The 13,622-nt window shown below is 37.9% G+C and overlaps 1 protein-coding gene across 2 annotated transcripts in view; it reads left to right on the top strand.

Annotated features, from left to right (window-relative positions):
* Positions 1-13,622, top strand: part of LOC110854380 (prickle planar cell polarity protein 3-A) — a 40,851-nt gene that overhangs the window by 24,056 nt on the left and 3,173 nt on the right. For both annotated transcript variants that reach the window (XM_022102810.2, XM_035854835.1), the window contains 6 exons: positions 5,774-5,869; positions 5,949-5,981; positions 6,074-6,145; positions 6,220-6,257; positions 6,336-6,390; positions 6,502-6,583. In XM_022102810.2, coding sequence (XP_021958502.1) covers positions 5,774-5,869; positions 5,949-5,981; positions 6,074-6,145; positions 6,220-6,257; positions 6,336-6,390; positions 6,502-6,583 — 376 coding nt within the window. The remainder of the gene's footprint in view (positions 1-5,773; positions 5,870-5,948; positions 5,982-6,073; positions 6,146-6,219; positions 6,258-6,335; positions 6,391-6,501; positions 6,584-13,622) is intronic.

The following is a 13,622-nucleotide window of genomic DNA, read 5'->3' on the forward strand; positions in this document are numbered from 1 at the left end:
GAATAAAATAAAGCGGAGGAGGTGACGGAGACACGCTTTGTCTTCGACTTTCACCAAATCATCTGAGTATTTTCCGGAGGCGAAAAGTTAAAAGGGATGTTTGTCAGGAATTGATGATATCGTCATGTGAGAAGGATTCCTTTTTTTGCGACAAACAACGGATTACGTATGTGTTTACGAGGATGAGATGAGTGGAGTTGTGGCATTTATGGCGTGGTCTCAATTTGCCCCCGCGTTTAAGGTCGTAATAAATGGCATGCCTAAAATCAGGGGCATTTATTTTCATCCCGTGCCCATTGTACAACTCTATTTTGAAATAATCTACTTGTCGCCTAAAAGTGAAAGTGATTATACATCACGCAGCAGTTCTACTAATCCTAAATTGGTGCATAAAAATACTTCTATATTTGAGATTTTTTGTACACCTCGAATTCTTCCCCTTGATCCTGTGACTCCATTAGAATACCAATTTTTTTGCTGCCCCCGTAAATCCATGTACTAACCAAGCGCACCTAATTTATTTATGCACATACCTCATTAGTGTTTGTTTTAGCTTCCAGGAGAAGAGACGATCGAGTATGTAGGATATGAAAACATGGGAATACTACTTGCATCCATAGTTTTGGTTTGGTTTGGTTCGGTTTCGGTAGTAGTTTGCGGAGGATATACATAAAATAAAAATAGTGTAAGATTAAGCATCAAGAGGCGCGATGGATGATGAGCGGAAGTTGTTGGTTTGTAGCAGCGTGGCTAAAAATAAGGTTTGGTGGGTATGAAGTCATTCCGTGATCTTTGCTTGCTTGCTTCCCCTCCATCCTCCGAAAAGTCGGGGTTTTCTCTGCAATTCAGTCCAGAGTGGCGTCCAGTCAGCTAAGAGGACTCGATCCGTTTAGTCATCCTTTTCTCTCCTCTGCCACAGTATATTTTGGTTATTGTTACTACCTTTTTGAAAAGTGGGACTCAAATTGTGACCGTTTTCGAAATGGGTGACGTGGAAGTGCAGATGCAAGTGTCGACTTCTGCGACGGAGAAGAAGACCAAAAAAGTGAAGAAGACAACGACGAAAAAGTCGTCAAAACATGTCGACGGTGGGGTTGAGATTACTGAGCAGACGACCACGATCGAGGAGGTCGAGGGCAAGGAGAACCTCCCCCTGGAAGGCGAAACGTATAGACACACCCACATTTATTTATCCTCTCAATTCTCATAATTTTGCTTATCAATTTTTTTCACAAAAGTCCCATCCAATCCAATCTCACCAAAATTTAATTAGAAAATCAATTAGGATAAAAGTGTCGAAAAAGGTTTTTATAATCTGATCTCAAATCTCCGGCATATTTATTATCGTAACGTTTTACGGTTTGGCTGCCTGCATCACTCTCACTTTCACCCAAGACTCGCATTTTGGCAATTAAGTAAAGGTCGCGTTCATTAGTGCGATGAATGAACGCGGCGGAGAGAGAGAATAGTTGTTACATAACATGCGACGACGACAATGTGGCAGATAAACGGAGAACCGGCAGACAGGGTGACGCCAAGCAACTCTTACTTTCTTTTTTTGGTTCACTGAGCCCAAAGGTATTTTTAATGTCATTATAACTTTATTTATGAAGGACAAATCACTCTATTTCATTTCATGACGGAATAGCATGCACATCACTAATCAATTCTTTGTGCTATTCCCGTGGTGGTTTGGTCGGGAAACCTTGAGAAGAAGAACATGAGACCAAGTAAAAGTAAAAGTCAGGGCAAGGTTGGGACTCGAGGAAATCCATAAAATTGGAAAATGTCAAGAGGGGAAAATCCATCCCGGTTCGGTTTCATCATCGTCGGCATCCATTACATGAGAATAGCGTCATTATCATTATTTTTGGGCTCTCTATTACGTACGCATTGTTGGCCTAGGTTGGACTCGGATAATGAAGCCATTTTAGTTTTTTGGGGCTATTTTTGCTCCTCTGGGAAAGGAAAGTATTGGCTAAAATTTTGGAGATTGAGTTACAACTGCGTATTCATGGGGGTCGATTTGTACGGAGTTTTGGACCAGTGGCCGCGGAAGCTGTGGGGACATCTGGGGACATTAATATTGTAGGATAGGGGAGGGAGGGGTTTGCATAACATGGGGAGATGATGCGGACATCGAATAACCTTGGGGACACTGTCCCCTTCCGCGGCCACTGTTTTGGACAATGAGAGAAGGTCAAAATTTAACCCAGATTATAAATCTCTTGCTTCTCTATTTGTCCCAAAGGGCAAAAATAAATGCCAGCTCGGCATAAAATACATAAACCACGTCACACATACGTAGAAAAAAATAAATTCATTCCGTCAGACCTTATCCCACAGCAGCTCTAAAGTAGCGCTAATTTGTTACCTAATGAAGTGCTTAATTTCATTTTACTACAAAGTGAGACAGATCCGAGGGTCAGATAAGGTTGCAACTATAAAATTGTGACCATCCGTCGGGGGCTCGAGGGAGATTTCATTTCAATTTGATCTCTTGATTTCGATAGATAGCCATAATTGCGTCGACCATGGTGGAACTGCAAATTGAGACATTTTGCATTACATAACGTGCAAAAGGATTTTTTGCCCGTGCATATTTAGGTACATTGTTTAACTCCTTATTTCTCCGCCAGCTTGGATTTTATTGCTTTTTCATAATTAATGAGGGTCATCAATCCCTAATTAAATTATCTCTTTTATTATTAACTTATCAGATGTAGATGAGAGGAGGATAAGTAACAGGAGGTAGGCGGGCAGTAAGTCTGAGGTTATTTATGTATTTTGACTCACTGTCACAATTACACACCTGCTGACACCACTGCTTACTTGACCTGGTAATGATAAATGATGCCTTTTGCAACATTATTGTGCCTTCTTAATTAATTTAGATGAGTGGGAAGATGTGATTTATGCCGTTTATAAGATTTTTTTCCATTAGGGGTTTGATTTGATTGGGTTGGACTTTTGCTAAATATTTGATAAGTTGATTGTATGAGATTCGATGAGGGAGTGTCTCTACGTTTCGTGAAGGATGTTAATTCTGAGGTAATTTTTTTACAATTGTTGAAATGGTTACAAAAAGTGTTTTCATCAATGAGTCGATTTTTTAAGGAAAATTGTTTCTTCTAATTAACTGATGACGATTATTATTTGAGTACGACGAAAACTGCGTAATCAAAAATTAAAAATCCGGTTTGCCCAAGATTCTTAGACAAACTCCAGCCTAGAAATCTTGGGTTTGGCCAATATATCCGAAACTGAGTCACATTATGCAGATGTAGAAAAGTCGTAAATAGTAAAAAGGCGTGTCATCATGCGGTTTTCAGGCCGTTTACATCTTTCAGAGAATTAATCACATTACCGTTTACTAGTGTTCTCCTAAGGTTTAAAGAACATTAAGATAACATGTATGTAATAATGTGACTGCGTTACGTACTAATTTTGTAAGTTTTTTTTTCCACATTAAAATTTCAAAGGTGTTAATGTATTGTGTACCTCAAACGAAGACATTGGTTTTTAAGAGTCACTCCAACTTCTTGAATAATAATATTATTATGGAGAATCGGCTAGACGGCTGTTATTAGTGAGGGTGGGGCATCTTCTGCCCACTATTTACGGACCCATTACTATCCATTCATTTTCTTCTTGTGTCTATAACCTCGCACAAGACAATGTTATTGCTAAAATTACCACGATAAGATTCGCGAACTAATGAACTCATCAATTTTCTTGTTGTGCAGAGCATGTCTATTCTCGAACCACGACTATCTTTAGTGCTTCTTGTTCCGAATTATTTATTTAATTTGGATAATCGAACGCATCTAATCAACAGCACGATCATTTTCTTTCATTCCTTACGTCGCTTTCTTGGACAAATTGAGGTTTGTGTAATTGGAATGAAAATCGATGGGGATTGACTTCTTTGTTTTTGTGCGACTCATTCTATTAGGAAAATTGCGGAATTTCACCGAAAACCTTTCCTACATATTAGCCAGCATTAATATTTAGCACGCAATTTATTTCCAAGAAGAAGTCAACAAGCACCTGGCACTACAGAAGTTGGTCGTTTTTTTTGCAAATATTTAATAAAGGGAGATGAAAAGCCGCCCGTTCAAAAGGATGAATTGGCATTGAAATGGGTGTAAAGGAGTGATTTATTAATTTATTGCGATCCGTAATAAATAATTTACCAGATTAAAGACAACCAACAAGTCCAGTCCAGTCCAGTCACCTACACTTAAAAACCCACTAGAAGAAGACCTACCATCATATTCGAGATGAGATTGTCCATTAAAAAATTTACATTCAATTCTCTCCGTCTTATGGGGTTTTTGCGCGTGGGCGTCGGATTTGGAGTTGACATGCGGTGGTTGCTTTGCTCGTGGTGTTCTTTGTCTCAAAAGAAGAATGTCTCATCTCATCACACGAAATAGTCATGTCAGTGCGAATTTCGTTTGCGAATTGAATTTAAATGAGGTTTTGTTGAGTATTCCAAATCGGGATTACTTACCTGTGACATAATTGCTTCTTCCAGAGACGGGACGGGTGACGGACGGGTGACATTATCGCGTGTTGGTTTAAACGACGACGACGACGAATGTAAATTATTTTAAGATGTCAATTGTTTCATGTGCAGGGTTGAGCTTTAGAAATATTTTGGGAAAATTGGACTAGGAGTTTTTGTGTTTATGGGAAAATAATTTACATAATTCATATGAAAATCCCAACATTGCTATTTTTAATTTTTTTTATTAGGAACAATTTTCCCGTCAAAATTGGCTGAGTAGCTAAAAAAATGGCAGTTAGATGCAAAAACTTAGGATTAGATAAGAATATGACTCAAAAATTTTGAGTATATGTATTGAAATAAAGTTGGGAATGTTATGCAGTTCAAGCCATGTTCGGAAGAGGCAAGATGAGACGATGTCAATACTTTTTGATGAAATAGGAAAAGTGACAGTCGAAGGGCACGATATTGATGTGGTGGACGAGTGTCACATCCAAAACGATTCATCACACTTGTCGATGCCTCAGCTTTATTGTGACAGACGAGATGAGAATCTCTTTGCGATAAAAAAATGTAGATACTTCTTTTTCCATCCAATTTGATGATTATGTAAAAGAAGAAATAGAAGCTACTTATTGGTATCGATTTGTCCGTCCGTCCGTCCAACTGTCAGCATGATAACGTTCGAACGAATCAATTTTTTAGCTTACGAGGTTTGACGACCCCGTGACCGTACAAACGGGGTCAAAGGTCAAAAATGTAGAATCGCCAAAAAATGGCAAATTTTCGCGTTTTAAAGCACATAATGAACCTCAAAAATATCGGGGTATATTCAATACAGAACTTTCAGCACTTCGTTTTCGCTACTTAAGTATATCTGTTGCTGGAGTTTACTATAAAATGAAGATGACTATCGCTACATACTTCTTAAATGATCTCATAAACAATTGGGGAATTAATTGGTGTGTCTGTTTCTCGATGTACCTCCACCAGCTACATTATTGGTAGTGCTACATACTCCCAAGTCGTTGGGGTCATGTAGTATGACTCGAGATTTGCATATTTTGTTGCAACTGTTTAATGTGAATGATCTCAGGGTCGTCGTATGGATACATGTACATAGGCTTGCTTATGTATGTATCCTTTTAACGCGACAAATTCGTGTGCTAATTACGTATATGTAAATTAATGAAAGATGCTATTGTTTAAAGAATCTTTAGTAATTAATCAACTAATTTTCGAAATTTGTATTCCTTTCAGTTGATTTTCAGTGGGGAGTTTACCAAGGCGATGAACAAGGATTGGCATTCGACCCATTTCTGCTGTTGGCAGTGCGACGAGTCGCTAACTGGACAGGTAGACAATTATTAAATAATTGTTAAACAATAATTGTTAAATAATTAAATATTAATTATTAATTAATTTCTATTTACAGCGCTACGTTTTGCGCGAGGAGCATCCTTATTGCGTAAATTAATAAGAATATGAATTTACATATACATTACAATTTGCATACATACATGTTAAAATTACGGTAATTATTTCGATCCTCATTTACAGATCCGATGCTATGAGTCTGTCTTTGCCAACACTTGCGATGAATGTCAGCAGCTAATTGGAATTGACTCCAAAGTATGTTTTTTTATGCAAAAAATCTGTTAATTTTCTAATTTCTAACATATTTACCTAACTTTCTCCCTTGATAGGATTTAAGCTACAAAGAAAAACACTGGCATGAAACTTGGTACGTTTTTTTTTAATAAAAAATGCCGGATGTATGTATATATGTAAATGCTGATTTATTTCCATTTTTTCTATCCAGCTTCCTCTGCAGCAAGTGCAAGGTATCCCTGGTTGATAAGCAGTTTGGGTCTAAGGTATGCATGATTTTTGGTATTCATATACATAAATTGAGGATCTGCTGTATTATGGATTGTATATTTATTTATTTGTTCATGGTTTGATTGTTTGTATATAAAAATCCGTAGGCAGAGAAGATCTACTGCAGCAACTGTTACGACGCCCAGTTCGCCTCCAGATGTGATGGATGTGGCGAAGTGTTCCGTGCCGGTAAGATAACGCAACGTAACATGGCGATGATAACCAACTTGTTATGCATACAAGGCTTATCCAAGAAAGGGGAAAAAAGCACATGCAAAAAATATGGCTACATTCAAAACAACTGTTACATCGACGTCGTAACGTATGCATACATAATACAGGAAAAAGAATCAAATACCTCCCTCTCACGTGACTTGTTCTTATCCATTCACTCACGTTATAGGATAAGCTTGACTTTGAGGCATTTGCTGGAGAAAATCATCATGCATATTTTGAGGGAGGAGAGGAAGATAAATGTTACCGAGATTGAGATGGACAGATGCATAATTCACTAAATATCCCATTCATCCACCTCTAGACCAGATTTTCCATGAAGAAGGAGCTGCTGCATATTTTAGCACAATTTTGAAACACACGGCCGCGTGGGATAGATATTTTCCGCGTTCCTGTACAACAACTAGCGTGATTTATTATATGTCTCGCAAAGTCATGTAGTCTCGAATCTTCATCGTGTCTTGTTCTCTACTCCCTCCCACTAAAATTTCGTGAATATGTACACAGACGAACGACGACATTCCAACGAGGCTATTTTTAGGACACTTTGGTAATATTTCATGCATGCTTTATTACCACCATGGTTTGACTGGGCAAACTGAATGAATTACTTCAACTTGGTAATTTGGTTTAAAGTTAAGTAAGTAAGAAATTAGCGAGTAGTTCTAAATGTCAAGTCGGCTTCTCTCTGCTCAATTATTATTTTATTGTAATGCAAAAGTTTGCCTGTGCAAATAATCGTAAGAAGAATAACGAGGAGGGGAATTATGGCTGAAAATGCCACGTGAAATTGGAGTGGTCTCTCTTTTCATGCGAAGGTGGGCAAACATATCATAAAACTGGCTGAACTGAAATGTTTATGAGATTTCTATTATTATAATCCAATTTTGCTATTGTGGCTTCGTGGTCGGGTATATACAATTAAATTTTCAATTTGTACACAAAATCCATTAGCTCATGTGGGGTCTGGGAGTCAATAGGCACCTATTTATTTCAGTATTTGAGTGGGTAGATATCCTATGATAGCTTGGTACCAACTTGGCTAGGGATTAATTTCCATCGGATAGAATAGAATAATACGTAAAAGAATGAGTTTATTTTAGCCGGAGGAAATTTGTCTCAAGTTTCATCTGATGATTATGACGAATGGGAGAGTAAGTGAATGGGGCAGAACTCGTCAGGTGTGTTTTTGGACATGATTATTGTTGTAATACGACAACATATTTTTCTGTAAGGAGATCTTCTCGCAGTGATTTAAAAAAAATAAGGAAAAAATTCACTACCTCGTGTTATTTTGAAGGGGGAAAAAGGCACAAAATTTATTTTACAATTCCAATAAGTTCTCGACTTTTGGTCGAAGAATGTCTCCAATAATGTGCACCTGAAATCGGGCCAATTTTATCTCTGAGGATCTACATTTTTACGATGCAGTGCGCACCTGAGTCAGATAATTTAGCAAGAATTGTACCAAATGTGACAACTCTGAGCCAAAAGTGACATTTGACCATAAATAAAGTTCGAGAAGGGAATAATAAAAGTTCATTTGAAATCGCGAAAACTTTTCTTATTTTGCAAATTCCAAAAATTATTTATGACTGTGCAGTGCAACCAATACGGGAATTATTTATTGGTTGGTTGGTTAGTCGAAATGCTAATGAGAGAGAAGTGAGAAGCATGTATTTGTTTATTTATGGGAGTACATTACATTACATTACGTTTCTTATTATTGTGCTGCCTGGACAGAGAGGATATCATAATGCGCGATGAAACGACATGGTCACGAAGTGCAAACCCACATGATTGAATTTTGACCAAAAAAGTGATACGATGACCACCACGTACACCACCCAAACACTTTTTTAACACACAATCCATACTGCACTTTGGACAAACAACGTAGCAAAAGCACCATTCAAGTCAAGGCCAATTCCTCTAAATCTGTATAATTACAAGAGTAATGGTCATATTCCAGTATGTGGTGTGTGTGTGTACTTGGCAATTTTTATAATAATTTACATAATCACCTGCAAACTGGATGGAGAAATGAGCTCATCGTATGATGGATGGATGTACAACGCAACGGAATTATTTATTTTGTAGGATCCTAGTCGAAATTAAATTAAATGCATTGTTTATTGTTCCTGGGAAAAATCATTGTCTTTTTAATGTCAAAATGTCATGTCAGATTTCGGTCATGGTGAATTAAAACGCATATTATGTGTCACTTTAGTACATTCTACTACCCATTCCAGTAATTGAGTCGTCGTATGTATATATACTTACATGACGAAATTACTTGGTAAATAAACCCCTGGGTAAGTAAATACTGAGAAAATTCTATATATATTAGGGAAAATTTTGATAAAATTGGAAACCATCGAGTCCAAGGTTATGGTTGGTTAGATCGTTTTACAAAATGTGCAGGTTGGGTCTGCCTTGAGGCTTCAATTTCAATTTAACAAATGATAATATTCCATCAATTCTTCATGTGAGAGAGTGGTTGGAATCAGTGGCCGCGGAAGAAGCCGTGGGGACATGTGGGGACATTAACATTGTAGGATAGGGGAGGGACGGGTTTATTTAACATGGGGAGATGATGAGAACATTGAATAACCGTGGGGACATTGTCCTACCTTTCCGCGGCCACTGGTTGCTATCAGGTAGGCAAAAGTCAGTAAAGATTGGATAGATTTTTTTATTGCCAACTGTCTGCGAATATCCATGAATTAAGTCGCAATTTACCTTTTGTTATTGCATTTCTGCCCAATTAGGACTTATATTGTTAAGACCAGAGTAATGTAGAGGGAAATATTCTATCAGCATTAGCTTCATTTGATGATGACATGCTAAAAAATTTGAAGAGATGCGTTCTCGCAGCACGAGAAAGCCTTCGATTCGACGAGGAGTACAGAATTTAATTACATCTTTGATGTCACTTCTTGACCATAAATCAACATATCATCTCATCTCGCAGGAATGAGTTCAAGAGCAAAAGATTGATTTTTTTAAATGCTTTCTTTTCCTGAAATGATCATTTTCCTCATTTCATTTGATTTCATGGAAAACTTGCAAATCATTTCAATTTGAAAATCTTTAAATAATTCTCAACTTATTTTTTAAAGAAAACATAATTTCAAAAATTGAAATTTGATTTCAATTCATGTCTGAAATTTCAATTTCCGAGGATCACAGACTCGAGCGCACCTACGCTAAGAAATAAAACTACCAAAATTTGTGAGCCATCTTCATAAAATTAACAATTTTTTTTGTTCCCTCTTCGTTACATTTGAGAATTCATTGATCACTTGCACTGTCATTGCCCATAAAGCGAAATAATCAAGTAAGGATGTACTCACTTCCATAAAAGTATAATTGAATTAAGTATTTTTCCTTCCGACAAATTACAAATTGTCCAAATGCACCCATATTTTACGGCATGATTTGATGATACGTGGACACGATGACCATCCAACAATGGTGGTGGTGACTAGTCGCAGTTTTGTAGTGGTTTATAGTCCATTATACTTGAAGTGAGTTAGTTATGTGCTGTGCGGATGGAGCTAAACTCACGAGAAACCCTAGTCTCAGCACAAGGTACTTCAGGAGGCCGTAGGTTTAAGCTCCACCCGCACAGTACATAACTCGTTCACTTTATGTATAGTTTTAGAGAGATTTTTATGTATGCAGTGCCACAATTTATTTTGTCCGTCACCTTCTTATCACTGCGAGGCTTATGGCTTCCTTCCGTTTAGAGTAATGAGATTAATCGTTCCGTTGGTGGTGGTGGAGCTGGTGACGACGAACGAGGGTCACCAGGTCGGCCTTCCATTGTCACATTGCGTGACAAAGGGAGCAGTTTAGTTGACATCTTTGGCCAATCTGTTGTTCGTCAATTCATCAACTTTTAGACATATTGTGTGTGTACATACGTTTCTTTTATTTATTGGGTTCGTATGTGTGATGCGGTTTAATTGACCTCGTGGTCAATAAGTATTTTATGGGTATCATCTCATGTGGAAATTAAATCCAAGTAAGATCAGATCAATGGATCAATCAATCTCACACCTTAAAAATATTGTGAACAATTAGTCTCCGCCTTTCCTTCCTTCCTTCTTAACAACACTTTTTATGGATATTCATATAAGTAGAAGTAGCAAATACGGGGGATGCTGCGTGTCCAAAATTATTACTTGGATGTTTACTAATTTGACGACAATGCCGAAGGTTATAATTTGTTATAATCCATGAATCGAGTCCGGTGCCTAAATAGTATTTTTCTTGTCTTGCCCTTTGGAGAAATATCCAAATCTATCCGTTTACTTATTGCCGAAATGTGTGAGAGTTCACAGGTGTGTCGATATCCAGGTAAAAAATGTGTACTTATCCGCTGTGAGAATCAAGTTTTCGATTTTTTATGCATGAGAATTGTCACGGCTGATTTTAGTTGGCTAGCATTCCTTCGCTAAATCCGTTGTTTGTCCATGACCAATTCGCAAATTACGGGTTGAGTCCATCTTTAGGTGGAAATGTAAATACATTATCATGGAAAAAAAACAAGTCGGACAGAAAAGAACACCCGTTCATATCGTTGTCGTCACTGTATTACCGTGTACCTGGCACTCATCTCATTACCTTACCTGCGCAAATGTCCTTGTATTAATGGCGTCCTGCAGATTCGGAGTGTTTACATTGACAGTTACACCAGAGCGATAGACACCCACACGAAATGTGCAACATTTCTGGTGGGTGAAATTTCTGTACTTTTATTCGCCTAGATACATAGTTTCTCCCGGGTTTAAATGCACACACTAAAACAAGTAACATTTTATTGGAATGTAATAAAAGTCTCAAGCATACAGCTTGAATTCATGGTCTTTAATGTAAACCCCAGATGAGCCATAAAATGCGCCGTGTGGTTGGTTGGTGGGCAATATATTCGTACACTTTGGTCGTAACGTACGATCCATTTCCATTACCATGCTCGGATGGATCGCGGGTTTATTAGGAGCTAGAAAGTAAAAGTTTATTTGACCAAGACTCATTAAACCGAGTCATTTGTGATTGTTTTACAACAAATGGATGTAATTGGGAGTGCGCTGAATGTACGTGCATAGGTCATCCCATCACTATCTCATGAATTTTTGGTGTAGGTAGGTTGTCGTCGTGCATCCTGTCAAAGTAAAAAGTTGGTATACGAGACCATTCATCGAAGCGATTGTTTTATAGCCAGGAGTGAAAGAAAGATGGATACATAGGTTTGGCCATGGTCACCTTTTGAGAGTCGTCTCACCTGCCCTCCTCGTCCAAATCCAATCCCATGCATTTCATTATTCAGTAAGATGAGCCATGGGCAAATGTCTGTTGTGTCCACTAGCAAAACTACCTCACTTGTTACTTACATACCTTTTTCTTATTTGTACCTACATTCATTGGCTCGTCTCACGCTATGCATTCGGTGGATTGAATGGATTTCAGTTTAGTGCTGCCGGAGACTTTTTACGTGAAACATCTCGAAGCTTATCTTTACGAGGAGGACTGAGAATATATAGTCAATTGTGAAAGTATGTTTGGTGTGGGGTGGAAATGTTGGTGATATTTAAGAGTTGAAGAATTCGTACTTTGGGAAATTGAGACTGAATTTATAACTCATCTGAAATAAGAATGGGTGACTTGGCCGACGTCCTGGGGAGGAAGCTGACCCTTAAAAATGGTGGTGGTGGGTGTAATGGAAGTGGTGGTGGTGGTTTGAGTTTGAGTGGGGGTTTAAAGAATGGTGGTGGAGGTGGGGGGAAATTGATCACCAAGAAGGTCACACAGCCCATGAGGCGAAATGAGACGGAGGATGACATCGCCATCCTGTCGATGATCATGCCTGGAGAAAAGTTCAGATGTCATATGGCAGAAGACTGCGTGTTCGGAGATGTTTACCACAATTCCTTGGGTATTTTATTTTCAAATGCTTTTATGTAATCTGTTTTCGTAATGATATGACTCATTCGTGGTGAGACGATCCATCACTATTGAGAAAATTGGCTAGTTTTTTTTGCTCTCCAGATTGAGTTGAGACGTATTGAAATAGCAGAACCTTTACTTTACATTACAACCTTGACATATTCCCATTTTACAGAAAAATTCTAAAATACTTGGCATTTGGCACATTAGTCAAGTATTTCTCAGAGATATCGATATCTTTCTAGGAGAGGTTACATACATGTGCATCATGTAAATATGTTGGTTTATCTTGACTTAAATGTTTCAACTAGTCGAAAAAACACTAAATAAACAGAGAGTTGAAAGTATAAAAGTAAAAATTTAGTTGTATAAACCAAACGCTGAACTTATCATTTTTTGCAAACTTTTTTTGCAATGTTTACGTGAAAACGATACATATTTCCTTTATACTAATATGTTTAGCTCCAGAAATTAGAGCAGGATGATCTCATTACAATATTTGCTACGGATTTATTCCGTACGTATTTACTACATGACATACAATCATGTATCGAACCAAATTACTTTTTGCAATAATACACAGAGTGTGCAAAATCTTATAAATTTCCAACTTGTAATACTCTCTCTATACGGTTTGAATTAGTTTGATGCATTTGCACTTGGACGGAAATAAATGGAGTTGGTCCTTGAAAACAGATTTGGATTTAAAGTAACTTTGCGTAATTGCACCTGACTGAGGCAGAGAGAGAGACCAACCATTATTACAATCACTTAAGTCCCACACCAAGCAGATTGACCAGCACTATCATCAAACTAAACTAAACTAAATCCTCACGTAATAATTAATGCGGACTGGTTGACCATCCGTCTGCTGCGTACGGGATGCATTAATAATGCTCGTGTGCATTGTGATGATTATCGCAACAGTGAATGAATTGCTTCAATTGTGCCAAAAAAGGGTGAAGAAGTAAGCGTGGGCAACCCCATAGCCCTGAAGCTGGGGAAGAGGCTGCTGCTTTGCTGCTGCTACCATCCCATTTCT

The sequence above is a fragment of the Folsomia candida genome, unplaced genomic scaffold (assembly GCF_002217175.1).
Source record: "Folsomia candida strain VU population unplaced genomic scaffold, ASM221717v1 Fcan01_Sc009, whole genome shotgun sequence".
In the NCBI taxonomy this organism is placed as follows: domain Eukaryota; kingdom Metazoa; phylum Arthropoda; class Collembola; order Entomobryomorpha; family Isotomidae; genus Folsomia; species Folsomia candida.